Raw genomic sequence first — 19336 nt, forward strand, 5'->3', positions numbered from 1 at the left:
CTACTTGTTATATTTAGTGTTCGACTGTTACGTCGATACATTAATTAATTTCTACACGTCTCGTGATGATGACAATAATTTAGGTAGACAATGTTATAATCTTATACGCTATATGTATAAACTACATGCCATGATGGATTGCATTTGTCATCACCTATGAGGTTAAATTGATTTAAAAAAAAAAAAAAAAAAAAAAAAAAATGAAATGATACGAGATTAGTTAATAAAAACTAGTAGAAAGTGAATAAGTAATAAAGTATATTCGTACGAAATTGTACGAGTCAATATATGATTATACATAAAAAAAGAAAGCTACGTTCATTATTGCGAACGTGCATTTTACTGCCAGAATGAATTTATACAAGATACTTTCTTGACTAGACTATTATGACAATTATTTGCCTGTGTGTGAATAATATATTTATGATGAAAGTAGTACAATATGTTCAATATGTTCTTCTTAGCACTCAATGTTAGTAATATTGATTTACTGTGTATAGGATATACATGAATGTAATTTAATAATTGAAAAAATAACTCTACAATAATATTTTGCTATTTGCTTTTTCTTAGATTCAAATTAAAATATCTTTTGAGAATTAAAAATGTGACAAAAAAAAAAACAAAATGAAAGCTAATTGAAACAACGATCAATATAAAATAAGATAATATTTATTTTTCATGAAATACAGTTAATATATGTTTTTCCAATACCATTTATAAATCGGTATTCATAAACTAGGACATAAACATTTGCTTCCATTTTTTTTTATTATTATCACTATTACTATTATTATTATGGAATTGACCGTAACTATGTAGCCGGCTCAATGGTTTAAGAGTATTTCTTTCCAGTGAGACCAGAATGAGCACATTTATTGCTGAAGACTCGAGATTCATTGGAAGTATTGTTTCTTGTCCTAGCGTTTACAACAGTTAACAATATTTTCTTTTGCGTGTCACTCACTCTTTTCAATCTTTTGCGGTCGACAGATGGTATACGGGTACATAAAGTTTTTGTAAATTAACGGGCATAATAGTAAATTACTGTAATATATACAATTTCTATAAATAATAAATATAAGCAACACAATGCTCGTACACACTAGTCCAGAGAAAAGGAGCGTAGTCTTATTCTTGTGCCCATGGACTTATAAAAACGACTTGATATGTTCCCGATATAGTGGCTGTGGACCGCATAGAGTTAAAACGTTCTCTTTATACTTTTGCTTGTATAGACCTGAATGGTATAATCAATTTCAAGATTGGAAAATATATTAGTATATGTACATACAAATACGATACTGTTACATGAATTAATTTTACATTGGTTATCTTGGATTGAACGCGTCACCACGAGTCAATATAAACGATCAGTCGTACGTTGAAAATTATATGGCAACAAGAAATGGTGATATCGTATTTAAAAATCTTTTTTGTAAAATTTACAAATGGTTCGGCTAATTTGTTTCTCATTGATTTTATAAATCCAGAAACATTTCATATAAACACCTATACGCTAAATTACCATCAAACATGTTTTTGTAACATTATCCAAGATAACATGTATTCATTTGTATTTAAAGTTTCTTATATATAGTTATAATTTTCTTTCTTTATAATAAAATGCAATTGCATTATTAATATAACGATGCACGTTAACTCTTTTACAGAAAAATCCTACAGGAAGCAAATCGAAATAAAATACTTTGTGATATGGCAAGAATTGTATTGGAAGATGACGTATTTAAAAATAGGATAAATAACAATTGATCTCAGGCATTCTCGCATACTGTGCTTAGTTTGTTATTAAAATGAAGTTGATAACGCGATACGTACTGAAATTTAAATTCGTCGAGATATACATAGTTGTGAATGAAATAAATGACAAACAATATAGAAGATATAAATGCTGTGCGCATTTAAAAAAACGTATAACATTAATTTTCTTAACGTTAAGAATGAATTATTGACTTAGAATTATTCGATTCTCTTTGAAATTTATTAATCGACGACTACGTTAATGATGTATCACCATCGGAATTTAGTAGCGTCAGATTTTTATCGTAACTCTTAACGTAAAACGACAAGAATTTTCTTTAAAAAATTAAAAAGAATATCATTTGTATGTTAAATTCGTAGCTTGCCTATATTTAACACCTTTCCATGTGAATGATAAGCTTTGGTATTGATTGTGCAATAATTATAATTAAACTATGACTATATTTATATTAAGTGTCTTATAGTATTTCATTTCGATTCTGTGATACAGGACAAACGTGATTGCCCATTTCACTTTCTCGCACGGTTAGAATTACTTTGGTTTGAAAGACATCAGGTACATTTCGACGTTTCAACGTCACTTAATATGATTTGTCAAAGAAGTATATATATATATACACACATATACTTTGCTATCGCTCAGTCTTGTACATTGGTTTATTCAACCAATCGTACTATAGCGGAACAAGTAATTCCCCGCAAGAGCATTCATTTTTTTTTGCACGAAGAACTTTTTGTGATCTTACCTGTATCTTCGTTCCATTCAACTTGAAAAAAGATCTCACAGAGCAAATTGTACTTAAAGAATAGACTGGGTGTATAGACCTTCTAAATTTCTGTAACATACAACTAAAAAATAATATGAAACTTTCGTTCAACATTGTATGTAGAGACATTTAAAAAATTTGAAATGTTGCGAATTTTGTTATTACCTGAGAAATGTGCGATTAAGTTTCACTAATTCAAAATTGACCTTGTTCTTCCATCCCAGTCTAACGTTTAAATACGAGAGATATTGAAAACTTCAGTTCAGCCATTAGAGACAGGAACAATCGTACTGTGATAAACTTTGGTTCATTTAGTATCAGTGGCTGCGACAGAACATCCTTTGTGATTACGAGCAATATTAGAAGAAAATGCAACACTGTGAGCTCTCCGTCGTGAACATTTCTTTGTTGTAGTTGCAGTTGCACTATGTTCTACACAAGGTCTTCTGCTTCTAGTATGTCTCTTCGTCGTTTTTAAGCTGAATGGAACGAATTTTTCTCAATCTCTGTAACGAGATTCTGTCTTGGCGCTTAAAGCATGATCATTTGTAGTGGTATCTCCCAGTCACAATGGTGCCAGGCTTTTACCTCTCTTGGCCAGTCTGATTTCTAGCCATATATAAGGAACCACAGACAGGAGTAGCACGCAAGCAAGGCCAAGTACGCGAAACTGCGTGCAGACTAGCCCATGCAAACCAAGAGTGAGGGCAAGACCGAGCCATCTCCAGAAAAGAGATGTCGACAAAGGTCCTTGCCAAGAATTTGGATACAAACCCAATACTAATGCTAGAAATGAAATTATTTCTTTGTTATTTACCAAAATATGATCATGTCGATGATTGACTGTATTTGAATCAGTAGTATATAATGAGGAAGCAATGATAATTGTTTTCAGTGTATCATAAATGATATGTATGCAACTCACTATATATTAGAGTTTCCCAAATGGAATTGCAAACTCCCCAGGCAGCAGATATAACATGAAAAAGTGCTGGATCATCCCCAGATGGTCTCCATGTGATCAAAACCAGCAGTAAACATGCATGGAATACAAATCCAACAACTTATACAAAAAATGGAATGATTGATTATTATTGAAATTGGAAATTCACTGCATTGAATCTGAAATGTTGTTCGTTAAAAGTTACTCACCTACAACAAAGTATCTTTTAATGTGCCTCAACAACATTGATAATGTCACGCCAGCAAGGGCTTGCAAAGATGCCAGACTTAAGAAACTAAGAGTTACTGTGCCAGCTCCACCCAAAGCACAGACTACATATGCCTTTGAAAAAACATCAATCAAATATTTATTACACCTTAAAACGTTACGTACAAAGGAGGTGAATACTGATATAGTTACAAAAGTTATATAGTGATACTTACTTCTATAAAATCAGCGTAGATAAATCCCTGTTCAAGTCCAATAAAAAGTGTTAACGGTGCCGCCAATTGCAACTTCGGATCCTGAAATGCAGACTTAATAGATGCGAGTATGTTTTGCGCGCTGTGTTTTTCATTCACACTTTGTGGTTCCTTCATTCTGGAGTCGAGGAATGCGCACGATATACTGAATCCTAGGACAGCAAGACCAAGCCATATGCTGACCAATATTTTTGATGTTCCAGATGATAACGTTGGCATGCTAATTGTACCATTGTAAAGATAAATCTCTTCTGGACAATACTCTGCTCCACAGATATCATTCATCTCATTGTTCATCGTACTAACAGGCATCGAATCCGTTAGTTTTACAAGTATGGCAGCAATTAGACAACCTAGTGCGAGACCTATGTCTTCCGCTAATCTGATTCCTCGATTAAGTCTTCTAAGAAGGCATTCCCGTCGTGTCTCATCAGGATCCTCGGGATCAACGCACACTAGAGCTAGACTAGTCGCTGAGGCATTTACATGTGAAACTCGTGCTATGAAACTTGGTGTAACACAGGCACCCAACATTGCATAACTGGGTAATAATATATACCTGTTAATAAAAAGATATACTATGTAGTTATAAACAACAGTTTATACAGTATTAAAGAATGTATAAATATTCTATTAAGACATACCACTTCGGATAAAGATGTACACCGACAAAAATTGTGGTAGCCATGTGAGTGGTGGTTATCGCGAGGTTTGTCCCAAGTCTCTGGAGGATAATTGGAGCAAAACAACTGGTAATCGTTGCTGTTGCATAAAGAAGAGCAAGAAGCATAGGTCCAAGCTGAGGATTGAAGGTGCCAAGACCAGCCTGCAATGGGAACATTGGCAACGTGGCAGCAGAGCAGCTCGCATGTCCTAAGAGAAGAGCAGCACAATGCCTCAAAATTGCCCTTTTCGGTGGTCGAGGACCGGAAGGTGCTGCTCTTACAGCGGCTATTAAGCGACGCACGGACGATGCTCCAGCCGAAGAATTCATCGAGTCTCGTCGACGCCAGGATAAGGCAGATGTTCTCGTAGAACGACAAGAAATGGGTGAATAAGCTGCCATGTGCTACGGATCAAGATCTTTCTTTGAACATTTTGATTGCTGCGATTAATTCTGTTTGATTCGCAAGTAGCGTCAAGTCAAAGTTACTTGAATATTTTCTTTTTAATCATCATATCTGACTCTCCACAAACTAAAAATGGTTCTTAAGTGCATTCACCAATAAATTCATTGCTTTTAAGCTGTTCAATAATTCTAGAAGTCTAGGGCTATAAAAAATGTGACTTCCAAGTCTTATCCAAATATTATACATCGGCACTACCTAGCATAAGGACCCCTCAGACACCTGCTTGTCCTTCCAACCTTTGTTTTCCTGCTCTACTGCATAATGTGATCGCTCAGAAATCCAATAAAAAAAATCCCTGTGAAGTTCGATAAAGAAATTTCTCAAGACTTGCATGTTTTTCTATGAGGACATCTAGTAGTCCTGCAAGCTCAGTTAGTTGTTTTAATAGAATGGCAACAATGTATGAAAATATAAATAAATTATCAAGTATTATTTATTTCTTTTGAAAAATTAATAAAGTTCATGCAATAGAGAATTATCAGAAAGTTAATTATTTAAGTGTGTATTGGATGAAGTGGTATTATTTGTTGGATTGGCTATTGATTGTTACTATACCTCTAACATAGCATCGTTATCCCATAATGCATGGTGGTGACCACTACTTCTAGCACGTCTATGAGTATGTGCTAATGGTGGAGGTTGAGCTGGCAGTCGTATAGGTCCTAAACCACCAATTGGTGCTGGTCTATAAGCAGGGCTCGCGAGTTTGTCCTTTGACAACTCATGAAGATTCGGCAGGGAACCCATGATTCAATTTTTTGCTATCCTTCTTATTTCCTCAATCAGATCTAGCTCCTTAAAGCTGTTCGAACATCTTGCTGATCCTGATCAGAATCATTGCCAAGGTGATTGGTGCCATCATTGTAATTCTCTTGCTCTTTGACTCTCCATTCGTTCATCTGCTGGTTTGTAGTACCTTAAATAAACAAAATCTTGTTTAAGTAAAAATTACATAAAAGTCCTAAAGACACCTGTTGGGACAAAATACTCCATAAATGCATAAAGTTTGCTAATGTCTACCAGAAAAAGAAGTTATACACTCAGGGGCTGTAGCGGTGTTTATAGCTACAAAGCTTAGCAACCCCAAGGTACCCAAGCTAGACGGGGGCCAGTAGGCCCCAATAGATGAGAAGTATTTTAATATTGCAAACAGTATTAAAACAATGCAGGAGTCATGTAAGACGATGATAAGAGGAATAGAAATAAGCTAGTAATCAGTAAGCAGTAGTGTGATAACTTTGTATAATAAGTTACGCACTTTAAATAAACGAACGAAGAAGAAGTTATATTCTAGACTAGTAGATATCATTAATTTGGACTTGTTGCCCTTGTATTTACAATACAAAAATGATTAAAAATACATTTTAATTAGATGTCGGTAGTTAATTATTAGTGGCGCCATCGGTGGCAAAATGCCCAAGTTTGTAGTAAAAATAGTTCTCACCGTTTCTATAAGATGACGCCACCGATACTTTATAATCAATTGTTCTTCATTTTTTGTATAAATGCATAACTAATACGATTCATTGCTTTATAACGCCACAATATATTAGTTAATATGTAAAATTTGTCATTTTTATGAATAATTTCTTAATGCAGCCATAATTATCGACCTTTTAGTAAGCGGTGCCATCTAGCGAAAACAGTGGAAACTATTTTTTACTACAAACTTGGGCGTTTAACCACCGATGGCGCCACTAATAGTCGATTACCGGCATGAAATTAAAATGAATTTTTAATCGTTTTTGTACTATAAATACAAGGCTACAGGTCTAAATCGATGATACATTATATTTAACATTACGTTACAAAACGTATATACGTAAATACTAGCAAAATTAATGATTGCTTACTATGTAGATTGGAAAACGTTCCATCGCTAGATGGCGATACTGTTCGTGTGCAAGTTCAGAGATCACGTGACAGTTCGATCTATATGAATTTATCGAATCGAGTTTCGATAATCGTTCGGATTTACGAAAACGGCGGGTTCGATGCCGGCTCAACGACAGTTTGCGAATGGTAGTGCATAATGTTGTAAAGAAAGTGAATTTTGTGCATCATTTTGCAGTATAAGCGCAATATAGTTACAAGATCTGGTTGGACGGCCTTATGATTACTGTCGATGGATATTACGTTGCTTGGTAAGAATGAAATGTCAAGTAATATGTATATTCAAATGGAGCAAGTAAATCGATGGCGGTAATGGGGTCCTTTCTCGCGTTTTGACGGTAGATAGATCGATCGTTCTTTATTATAATAAGAATAACTAAGTAGTCAGTCGGAAAAAAACGATGTAAAATCAAACGTATGCGTTAGTGAATGCGTCTTCTTGCAAGTTTTTAGAATTGCTACCAGATATTTCAATGTTCTCTTTTCGATCCCTGTGGAAAGAAATTCAAGAATCTATACAGGGTGTCCCAAAAATGTTGTAACACCTTGAAAGGAGTGATTCGGGAGGTGATTTGAAACAACTTTTTCCTTAGCGAAAATGTTGTCCGAGGCGTCGTTGAGGAGATATTAACGGAAAACACTGACCAATCAGAGCGCGAGTATGCCGGTGGAGCGCCCGCGGTAGCGTACGAGAGGGACCACCTAGCGCGTAGCCTACGCTCAATCGGCATCCTCGCGCTCTGATTGGTCAGTGTTTTCTGTTAATATCTCCTTAACGAAGCCTCGGACAACATTTTCGCTAAGAAAAAAGTTGTTTCAAATCACCTCCCGAATCACCTCTTTCAAGGTGTTACAACATTTTTGGAACACTCTGTATTTAGCATTTTTTTCGTAGTAAGAATTGAAGTGATTTGTTCGTTACAAGTGTCTTTATGTTATGAATTCTCAGCTCTTGATCGTTTCAAAATGTCAGTTCAATTAGTATCGTTAGTAACCAATTCTTTTATACTTGTATTATTCTTTAGGGCGACTAAGAGCGCCAGTTTTATAGTCGTATTACATACTCTCCTGACACAAGAGATAATGCGCATGCGCGAGCTGGAAGCAACACTGGCATTACAGGTAGTGGCCATTTTGGCTTCACTACCTCCCTAGGCACCAAAGTAGACAGACACTCGCGAGTTGTTGAGATCAAAATAGAAAGAATGATGAAAATATACGCCAGTAATTGTACCAATCTCAGAGTTAAAAGATTTTAAGTGTCACAAGGAATGGTCGAGGTTTCTGGTCCAAGCATAAATAATTCGTTATTAACGTTTGATCCCTAACATTTCAACTAACCTATTTAGAAAAAGTCTACACGTCAGAAAAGTAATCTTTGATTCTCTCGCGATTATCGATTACGTCCAATGATCAGTCGCTAATCAATTAGTTCACTTATTACAGTTAACCTAATTCTGAGATGAAACGGATCCTACGGTCGTCGCATCGAAAGTCGATGTTCGCTTCGAAACGACCAACAGCTACCAAAGTTTCCACGGATAATTTGTACGAGTCTTGCATAATTTAATTGGCAATCTCGCGCGTCCAATTATGGCAAGAATAAAAAAAAAACGAGAAGATAAAAATCCCGTAGTCACCTACGAAACCTTGAACGAGAACATGCGGCGAAGGAACTGCCAGTATGTATAATGAACGTACTAGCAGTGGCCTTGATATTGGTTTGCGGAAAGGATTTCGACCAATTGCGATGGCGCATCAATCGGCAGCCAGTTGTGCATCGGATATGTAAAATCGATGCAAATAGTGACGTTCGACAGGTCCGACATCGGCTGCTCGTTGTGTAGTATACAGAGTGTCCTATATAAAGCGATACGAGATGTTTTCCTAGATAATTAATGAAGATATCGACTTTACTTCCGTTAGAGTTAAGTTGGACACGAACAGGCTAATCTCTCAGTAAGCGATGCATCTTTAGAGAGTGATCGTTAGGAGGGAAAAGAGGAGAGAAGGGGAGGAATTTAAACAAAGTTTAAATGGAAAGTTGTATTAATCTTTGGTTATTTAGATAGCTCTTATATTACTGAAGAGTATTTGCTAGAATAATTTTTTTTTTTAAATTATGCATAGTTTCTAAGGAAAGAGTTTGTAACGCGTTATATTGGACACCTTGTATACAATGTGATTCTATCTCCAAACGAGTTACGGAAGAACATTTGCTCGAATATTCTTTTTTTCTCGAAATTATTCATTGTTTCTAAGGAAAGAGCTCGTAACGCTTTATACACTGGACACCCTGTACAAAATGTGCTTCCGTCTCCAAACGAGTTCACTACATAGAAAAATTCAATCAGCATATCGTTACGTAATTCGAAGCAATTTTAATTTAAACACTTATTCCGTGGGTATTGAAGTTGATGCCGTCAATTTTAGAAAATAAGAGGGAAATAGGTCTAACAACAAGAATCATAACTTTGTTGTCAAGTAAACTCTACCAAGGGTATTCTGTTTTTTTTTTTTTAATTTTTTAAATGGAATAATAATCTACCATTACTATATAAAAAAAAAAAAAATGACTGCGGGAGCTATGAAAACAAACGAACGAACGCGAAACAATAGCAAGTACAGTCATATACTTCGCGGAATGTGTACGGACTACTATCATTATTTCTGACACTGAATCTACGCAAACGGCACGTTGCGAGCATAAAAACGATGAAAAGTTCGACAACCTTTTGTTTACATTAGTTGCGGTAAACAATTGGATACACTAGAAGTGACGTTTTATTGTGATAATTGAAACAAAATTATACATAGTAAGTACCGTATATACATATGTATTGTTTATTAGCAATATGTTTTCTTTATTTTCCATGTCTTGGAAAGTGCTGTTTATGTCTTGGCAGTACGCGCAACAAAATAAGGTCGGTATTGATACTAAAGAATAAAATCTGAAATACCTGTCGCGTGATTATAAATTCTAAAAGGTTGCTTATTATTTGTTTTAATTAAAATTCAAATATCTTTCCAGTGAAATTGATCTCGGAGCTCGGAGACGAGGTTCGCCATGAGGTTCAAGAGAAAAGCAGAAACTTACTTGTAAAGAAGACCCGTGCTGCACCGTCGACCAAAATTCGTCATGGTTCCCTGTACAAAGCAGCAGCTGAACTGTCCGTGGAAATCATCGTCGAGTCATCACGAAGTACGGAGAGGAACACCCAGCATCGACATTTTACGCGTACAAGAAACGAACCATAGAAAACACTACTTTATAAAACACACGTGTACGCACACTCGCGTCTGTTCAGGTTGTACACCTTCTACCGAAACGATCGCAACAGTTACAGAGCTGAAAGGTTTCAAGTGTCCAAAGAAGTCGGCGAGGAGCGGTTTCCGTTCGAAAGCATCGACGATACATTTACGTCACTGTCACCCTTATTCATAATATATATTTAGATCACCTGGGCTCCTTCGTCGCGTATCGTTATGGTGATCGATAACCACGTTTAACGGGAAACCGCAACAGAGACCGAACACATGAAGCGTACAGGAGAACCGACACGTCTGCGATATTCAAGTATCAAAATATTTGCCACAATTTACAATGGAATCTCTGTATCTTTAAAATGGCGCATTATCGTTTCGCGGTTGTCTGGCGATTTTCACCGCGATCCCTTTCACATAAATTAGTAACAATTTAATGGTTTTTAGAGGATGGTCGATCGAGTCCTAAAGAAATTACAACGCGACCTCTCGGAGTTGGCACACGCGAACGTTTGCGTCCATTTGGGCGGTTCAGTCTCCCAGAGGGCAAGGAATTGTTTAACAACAAACTGGCGATCCTTTAAGAGTCGCGAGGGGTTGCGGTGACCGTCCAGGACCCGACGAAAGTACAACACCGAGCGCGACTTTTCCATCGGCTGGACTCGGCCTTCCTCGGCGCCACTCGTTCGCTCTTAGTTCCACTCCTCTTGGTATGGTCGATAACAAGGAGAGTGCGTACTGCATCCTCGTTTCTCGATTTCGGTGAATCTTGGTCGCGCACGCAAGTGGAATGAACGCGAGGGGATTCACCGTTTCTTTTAGAAGAGATTCGTGGAGTAGTTCTCAGTTGAATCGAGCCGTTCGCTGCGGATAGGGCGAACAGAAAGTTGAGATGGTCCATTTAAAGGGGACACCACTTTGAAGGACTGAACAATTGCTAATCTATGTAATTTTTTTTTTAAATTAATTAATTATCTTTTGATTGAAGGAATGGATATGCTATTAACGAAACATTAAACTATAATTATACAACTTTTTATTGAAAAATATGTTCAACAAGAATATGTTGAACAAGAAACAATACAAAGGCTCGATTCTTATTGGTTCACCTGTCTTCGCTCGTGTTGTATCATTAAGGTTGCTATATCACGGTAACATAATTCAAGGAGAGTCTACAGACTGTTTATTACATATCACACAGTTAAACACCAGACATGGGAATGGTGGTTAAGTATGTCAATGTTGCGACGATAGTGCAACGAGTGCAATCATTACGTATCTTTTCGAACGCTGGTTCGTTCACCTCGCACTCGGACATCAAACAGTTTCCCCTTTCCTAGGAGATTAATTGTTATCCTCCAAGGACTGTTAATATGCAATAATAAAAGTACGTGTATAGGCTATCTCTCACGAATCTAACTTTGTGATTTTAATTGTCGCGGCTATATTCTCTACAATTTTTAAAAAATAATTCAATGTTTCTTTAAACTGAAATGTCATTCTCATCGGCCAGTTCAATAGCTATAATTTTTTGAAAAAGAGATAGGACGAACCATTGACCAGTTGCCAAACTGACAATTTTCGAAACTTTTAAAAATCCAATTAGGTACTTCCTGATGTCACTAATGATTGCAACATATGCAAATTTCATCGAAATTCAAGATCGTACCCCCCCCCCCCTCCCCCCAAAAAAAGTGTTCGAATCCGCGTAGGAATGAACAGATTACTTTCCAATTTATTTAGATTTCGAATACCCGCTGTTGAATCTACTAATGTCAATAGTCTCTCGTTTTTCAGAAAGCATAGCGGAAAAAGACGGAGCCGATTAACAAAGAGGACCTTGAAAATCGAAGATCAAGAGTATTCCATACCCCCACCACGCCTTAGTTGATACTTAGGCGAGAGTAGCAACCTGTGAACGCAGTGGCTGTTGGTGCCCCTTCCTAGATGGAGTCCGGGGAAGGTCCAATCCTTGGACACTTTCATATAAATGAAGGTTGATCGCTGCCTCGTTCCGCATTTAACGCTCCATCCCTCGTACCTGAAGGGATCGGTGCACACATAATCACACACATACACGCATCCGTATTCAAACGTTTCTCCTGTTCCATCCCAAGTGTACCGTGCATCGAATTTCTAGTGATTCCTAGCAGCCCTCGAATTTTTTAAGAGCAACAGGAACTGATAAGAGACTACTAGATAACGTAAGTGATTATTGCTTGAATATGTCGACCGTATGGTTAAATATAGTTATAAATAATAGGCGAAACTTGAATAGCGTTTCGAGTTGAATTTCATTTCGTTAGGACGTCTTCTTATTTTTGTGAATAGTTCAGTTGGGATGGGTCCTGAAATTATATGAAAGATTTGGCAGGATAATGTCATCAGGAGTGGTTGTAACTTTGTTTAATTATATACTTTTTGATTTATTGTGGAGTTCGCATTAAGAGACAGGAATTATTAATATTCGTACAATTATTGATCATAGTAAACAATTATAGGATTTAATTATTGTGATTGATATGAAGCTTGGTTAAATTCTAAATTTCCTTTTTTTTTTTATTGGGGAATTTGCATTAAGGGAGACATTTTTAATATTCATGCAATTATTAATCATAGTATTCGAAATTATAGTTTCATTATAGTGAGTGATGATCGTAGAGGAATTTTTGCAATTGAAAGCTTCTTTCGCCAAAGCCTTCTCTAAAAGCATAATAATTATTAAAAAAAAGGAGCAATCAAAAGATTTCTCAATAATTATCATACTCCAAGCGATCGAGACGTTGACCAAACAAATGTTTACTCGCAACGAGCCATTGGTCAACAAATCATACATTCACATGCTAATTGTTATTAAAGAAAAGGGAAATGGAGCAGAAAGAATAAATTAAATCTAATCGAAAGAATAAATTATAAAACAACATTCACTCGAAGGAAATGAGAATTGTCTGCATAAAAGGTCTCGTGTAGAGTCCAAGCAGTAATTTATGCAAAGTGCAATTTAATTGAACACTAAAATGTATCTAGGATCGCACTTTACTCTAAGGAACTATTTATAGCGACACAAACGAGCAGGGATAAAAATTCCTGTTTCATAAAATTATATTCACTCTTAGATGAGAGATTATTCTGAGAAACTGTCAGGGAAGTAACGATATACAGGCAGTCTCGAGGTGAACGTACAATAGTTAATAAATAATAATTAAAGGAAACACAGGAGAGTTTTATTTCGAATTAGGGCTGTAGTGGTAGTAAACAATGTTTGTTAATATTTGCATACTAGGTATTGAGTTTAATTACAATCTTATATCGAGTTACAAACTAACGATATATAGGGTGTCTCGAAATGAAAGTGAAACAGTTAATGAATAATAATTAATAGAAATGCAAGGGGAATATTTAAAAATATATAGAAAGAAGAAACTTAGAATTCAGAACAGAATATTTCTAACTAAAATAAGGTTAACACTGAATAGTAGGAAATGAGAATAGATTTGGGGAAATATAGAAAAGGAAAATTCAGAATTTAGAATAAAAAATTCCTGACTAGAATAAGATAATACATGAAATACATTTCATGAATAGAAGAATCCTTTCTACACATTCGTCAAATACAATCTTGTATTCCCACGCAATGTAAAATTTGCAAATTAGGCAATTGTTCGATTGCACGAGGTTTCGTAAATAAATCACTTTGATGAAAAACGCGTCAATGACGATTACAATAAGCGATCGCGGAATTGTAAGATTCCCTAATGGAGCACGTGGCTTGGACGATTACGAGCCCGTTTTCATTCCGGAACTCATTCCATACGTACAGCTCACGGGTGTCTCGTGAAAATGATTTTCGTCTCGAGTATTCAGCTTGACCGTGTATCGAATAATTTATAAGGATATGTGTCTCGACATCTGCGCCGATAAGCGATCGCCGCAGCCCGGATGGAGACTTGAGATATTGCAGTGTTGTTTTGCATTATTTGCGCAACACGGGTTACGAAAGTGTAAACAGATATAACTGTGTACAATTGCTGGCATGAGCTATCAAAAGTCGGCGCGGCAGTGCGCTTGATATCTTTTAACGAGGCGCTGGGAAATATCCTCTGAAATGCACCGTGATTGATAATGATAACCGAACGGTAGGGCAATTAAATCGGGAGCAGGGTACCTGAAATTATTTGCAACAACGTAACGGGACAGGGAACAAATTTTTATTTAATGTGGATATTTTATGATCGGCTGTGGAAATTAACCGGTTTGTGTAATTAGAGAATTAGCTAGACGTTTTGCGTCCTTTGGTAATTATTTATATTATTTATGGAATGTTTGATAGGGGAAAGGAGGTGAGAATCGCGCAAAATGGAAAGAGGAACGTTAAAACATATGTCAAGCGATTGTTATGTTTCGGGAGAGTGCGAGATAGGAGAAGAAACAATTCGTCTACGAGAAATGTTCGTTTCGAGGGGAGACATCCAAATGGAAAAAACTTTAAAACTTTAATACGCAAAATGCAAAAACTCATAGGGGCAAATTGAGGTACTTTTTTTGTGGAGAATCCAAATCTGCAATAAAACATGGGGGTTCTTATTAAAAATGTTTATCTTCCCTCACCCCAACCCCCCAAGGGAGTAAAGGCGAGGGTCGAGTTAGGTATCACTGGATGTCCGGCTTCGAAACGAACAACTTTCGTTACCCACTTTTTTTTTTTATCCGACCCATAATTTTCGAGATATTTCAATGTCTTCAGATAGATCGTCCACTCCGTATATTAGCTCCTTTCATTTTAAGGGGCGCGAGTGTTTTTAAATTGAAAATGAATGAATAAATACAGGTTTCCTTTCGTAATCGATTTAGAACTGCACGTGTTCTATACGACCAGTGTTCATTTTTTAATCAAGTTAATATTCATGTAGCAAAGTCAAAATCAAACACGATGTACCTTGAAATGCGTTCAAGTATTTTACCTCAGCTGCATAAACGTAGCGATAACCATCGTTTCATTAGTAATGAGGAATGGAAGGTGTCGACTCGGCTGACTAATTGAGAGGCCCGGTACTCCGTGTCCAATCAGAATTCCAGCTGTCGAGTATACACCCATAAGGCTCGTTCAGCCTTCGATTTAATATCAGTCAGTAATTATAGAAACCTGTACTGCACACGAAACACACCTTTGTCATCGATGTTGCACTCGTTTTGCATCCCGAGATATCCTTCGCAATGACACAGCTAATAAAAGAGGAATTAACGCGATCGTCACGTGCGTTAGATGTTGATTTATCTCTTTATCCTGGTGGCTAATCAATACGGAAACCGTCGAACCAGTCGATCAACCTTTTCTTTGTAAAACGATGAAGATTAAACGGAAATTAGAGGTGGATCGGTCAGTATTTTTGGTGGTGAATATGAAAACAGGGAAGGAAGTACCTTCTAACTTTCGAGAGGACAGGACGAACAAAATTTATTTAAAAGAATCGTTTACTTAGAAAATTCTGACTAGCGCACTCCCTTAACACGTTGGTCGCCGTGTCACCCACATGTGGGCGACAGTGCTTTCCACTGAAGAACTAAAGAAATTAATTTCGAATGTGAAGGAATGAATGAAGAAATGAATGTAAACGAAATTCATGAATTTTGATGAAATTACAAGAATAAATACGACGACAAATTTTTGATTATGCAGTCTCCAATAGTTTAAATAATATTTCATTTTAGTAGAAACTTTAAAGAATATTTGTCTGGCAGTGTTAACGATGAGTCTGGAATGTTTATATTGGGTTGTCCGAAAAGTCCATGCCGATTTTTGATGGGTGGTGCGGGTCTGAATATGTCGAAATGGCTGAAAACAAATAACATGTACATGTACGTCCCTTAAAAGTTGGAAAGGTTGTGGAACAAAATGGCACCTATGTAATTCAATAAATATATATATATATATATATATATATATATATATATATTTATTGAATTGTTTTATATATATATATATAAAACAATTCAAATGTGCCTTTGAGGTTTTCTTAAAAGTTGCCACGAACTTTCTGAACGACCTAATATATTAATGTTTGTATACTCCATATATTCCATTTATATATGGATTATTATTATCAAAAAACAAAATTTTTAAACCCTTTTAGAAAAAACCTTCGTAGTAGGTACGCGTTAATAATCAGTAGTTTTAACACAGATGATTTTTCACTTATGCACCTGACATGAAGACTAACGAAGATCGATCTTGATTTATCAAAAATGATAATCAATCTTCACCATCCTGAAGATCGATAGAAGCTCAATTAGCATATTTCATTCGACGTATCATTTTCGCTAAATAAACAAACCACGAAACCGCTTATTATTTCAATCATCACGAAAAGCTCAGGAAGATACGAATTATAAACTAATCTTGGCTTATTAATTTCACGATTGAGCTTCCCACGCGAGGAAATTTCACACGGCATCGATCACGCTTAATCCCTCGCGATCCTACGTACGGATGGTCCGCGACGAAAGTGCATCGAAATCTGCAAAATAGAAAAAAAAAAAAAATCGTTTCTTGCTAATCTCGACGGATTCGACGATAAAATTCATGAGGTTTATTCCTGCCATCTTGGTATTTATTCGATTAATTCTTTTTTTTTTTCCCTCGTGTGCACGCGGATAATTTACCTAGTAACGATGTACGAAACGATACTATCTCTCCATCTTCTTATTTTGTGCGCGGGATAGAATAGAACGTATTAGTGTATCGACTGATCGGTATGTTTAATTGGCGTGAAGCAAATGGGATTACGAATAATAGTGGCTCGAACGAAACTTGGATCTACGCGATCGCAGATGCTCCACGAAACCGAGTAATTAAAGAGCGAACTACGTGCGCGCAAATACGATTTCACGCGAAGTTATAAATTGATAGAGAGAAAAAATAATGAGCATTTGGACAGGCTCTTTTTTGTGTCCTTATGTAAGCTTTCGGCGACTATGACTTCGCAAATTACGATAAGTGTTATAATGAAGCGTGTTGTGGCTTCGGTATCGATTTGGTATTATCTAAGTATTTGCTTTATTACATTATTAGGAATATAGTAGACGTTTACTGTAGGTCAACAATGGGATCACAAATTATATTAAACGTTAGAAAGTAGCGTATCGTCAGTTTGAAATCAATTTAGTACTATTTAGTTATTCAATCTTCTGTGTTATTGGAAATCCAGTGAACGTTTACTGTACAATGACTTTGCAAATTATTCTGATTTTTTTTTTTTTTTTCTTTGCTCTCTTATTAACGATGATTTTGCATCGAAACATTTTCTCGTTGTGGATCTCAAGAAACCCTACAAAAAACGTGTAGAAAGTTTCTCTGCGAAGTGAAAACTCAATTTTTCAAAAATATAAGAACAATTCGTTTAAGAATTTAAGGGTAAAGCTCGCGTCGATGGAGCGTAGATCGCTGTATATTCATACAAATGCAAATGTTAAATACTATCCGCGGATCGGAATTTGTTATTCATCGGAGTCGGTTTTTGCTAAATCACAGCCAACCCCACCCAGCGATTTGCGCAAATGGTGAGCGAACCTTGAGGCTGGTTGCGCGTTTAATGGAAAGATGAAATAATAATTGAAAAAAAAAAAAAAAAAAAAAAGAACAGGCGTGCGTACTCTAAATGTTTCGTGTCCTTATAGCGATCTCGTAGAACGGATTGTTCGTACGCAAAGACGGGAAAAAAAAATTACGTGTCAAGTTGACTCCCAGGATTCGCAAAAACGACGACCTTGAATCGTTTATCGTTGAGCGAAGCGCGCAAATCTGCTATTACACGTTATGTGCTCAGTTTGCGCGAAAACGCGGACGATTACTGATTTTCATTCCACTTTGCAATCTCTTATGGATATCCACACGCGTATTTAATTACCGTGACCGATCGATTCCTTTGACTTATACGAGAAATAATAGTCGAGGGGGATCGCTCGCGTGGAAATTCAGTAGCAGTAATTTTCTCGATAAACATTTCAAGATAGCTACTCATTTGTGATTCGCGAAAAACAAATTTGTAATGCAATTTTGAAAGCGAATCTTGGAAGAAAATAATTCTATCACAAAATCCATACCGTATGAAAATATCGATTTGGATAGCTTCGTTCTTGGAAAGAGTTATTTTAATTTCGAGGAGGGATGTGAAAATCGACTAACAACAATTTTCTATATAAAATTTTCAAGTTTGTATTATCCAGAAAATTATATCTACTTGCACCCTCGTTGCGCAGATGCTGCTCGCTGCTATCCACCTCTCCAGACTCTCTTCAGCATCCACTGGTAGTGCTCAAGCCTCGGTTTCTCACATAAACAAATCATCTCTTCATCTGCTCTCTATCATAAAACCATAAATTTGTAAGAACTCTATAAATTTTTAATTTTAAAAAAAGTAGCACGTTCCGTAAGTGGTAATTGGGTTCTACAGCACATCGAGGAAATTTAAATCGTCCCACCTTCTCGAATAAGGATCCACTCCGAAACGTTTCTCGATTAAAGATCTCGTCCTTCTCTGCGAGTAACGATCCATCGCCGTCTCGTGGATTTGTAGCTGACCCGTCCCACCGCTGTCGCGAATAATAGAATTAACATTATTAAAACGATAATTTCAGTTCCGTTTCAATGATTTTGGTTCAAGGTGACCGAGTCATGCACGCGCGTTACAGTCCTATGTAAATGCTCACAGACGTTTCTACATTTGCCACTCGTTACAACGTAACAATTGGTGTTTTAGGTTTCAACTCGTTCTCCTCATCCTCCACAGGCGCACAACAGTCATTTACAGCGTAACCGCTATATATAGAATGTCCTGTAACGAGTGACTGGCACATCACCTATGGATTTACCACTTAAATCAAGTAATATAATCAAATTCTGTTCGTCTGAGTAATACTACTACAAGTATTCGTTAGTAATACCAGTTCATTCTTATTTATCTTCTATATTTTGGTCATGTTTGGGCACCAATCATAATCTACACGCAATCAGGTTTAAATAATATAAATAGAGAAGTAAATGTAACAAGCTACAACTTTATTATCAGTACATGTACA

At 36.4% G+C, this 19336-nt stretch overlaps 2 protein-coding genes across 7 annotated transcripts in view; one reads left to right on the forward strand and one right to left on the reverse strand.

Annotated features, from left to right (window-relative positions):
- Positions 1-656: 656 nt before the first annotated feature.
- Positions 657-10234, reverse strand: LOC128889476 (UNC93-like protein). Of its 5 annotated transcripts, XR_008460452.1 has the most exons (8): positions 10095-10234; positions 5660-6020; positions 4619-5043; positions 3936-4533; positions 3702-3834; positions 3475-3612; positions 2715-3335; positions 657-2631 (listed from the first exon to the last, which is right to left on the reverse strand). XR_008460452.1 is itself a non-coding variant. In XM_054147146.1 (7 exons), exons 2-7 carry the CDS (start codon positions 5849-5851, stop codon positions 3115-3117), a joined length of 1707 nt encoding a protein of 568 aa, XP_054003121.1. In that variant the 5' UTR covers positions 5852-6020; positions 10095-10234; the 3' UTR covers positions 657-3114. The 5 variants fall into 5 exon arrangements, 4 of the variants coding, with proteins under 4 accessions (XP_054003121.1, XP_054003129.1, XP_054003141.1 ...); XM_054147146.1 differs by having other exon boundaries at positions 657-3335; XM_054147154.1 differs by lacking the exon at positions 10095-10234 and adding an exon at positions 6363-6495 and having other exon boundaries at positions 657-3335.
- An 833-nt stretch (positions 10235-11067) lies between these two features.
- LOC128889504 (D-galactonate transporter) overlaps positions 11068-19336 on the forward strand; it is a 12895-nt gene continuing 4626 nt past the window's right edge. The window contains exons 1-3 of one of the 2 annotated variants that reach the window (XM_054147182.1): positions 11068-11207; positions 12059-12465; positions 19018-19141. In XM_054147182.1, the coding sequence (XP_054003157.1) occupies positions 19120-19141 (22 nt within the window). In that variant the 5' untranslated portion in view covers positions 11068-11207; positions 12059-12465; positions 19018-19119. The remainder of the gene's footprint in view (positions 11208-12058; positions 12466-19017; positions 19142-19336) is intronic. The other variant, XM_054147189.1, reaches the window with a different exon arrangement.

This window comes from Hylaeus anthracinus, unplaced genomic scaffold, assembly GCF_026225885.1.
Source record: "Hylaeus anthracinus isolate JK02 unplaced genomic scaffold, UHH_iyHylAnth1.0_haploid 0, whole genome shotgun sequence".
Lineage (NCBI taxonomy): Eukaryota > Metazoa > Arthropoda > Insecta > Hymenoptera > Colletidae > Hylaeus > Hylaeus anthracinus.

Coding starts and splice junctions, on each gene's coding strand:
- LOC128889476 (XM_054147146.1), bottom strand. CDS start 5,851: ATGGGTTCCCTGCCGAATCTTCATGAGTTGTCAAAGGACAAACTCGCG. Junction 3,835..3,935: donor TCTACGCTGATTTTATAGAA/GTAAGTATCACT, acceptor GTTTTTTCAAAG/GCATATGTAGTCTGTGCTTT. Junction 3,613..3,701: donor TAAAAGATACTTTGTTGTAG/GTGAGTAACTTT, acceptor TTTTTGTATAAG/TTGTTGGATTTGTATTCCAT.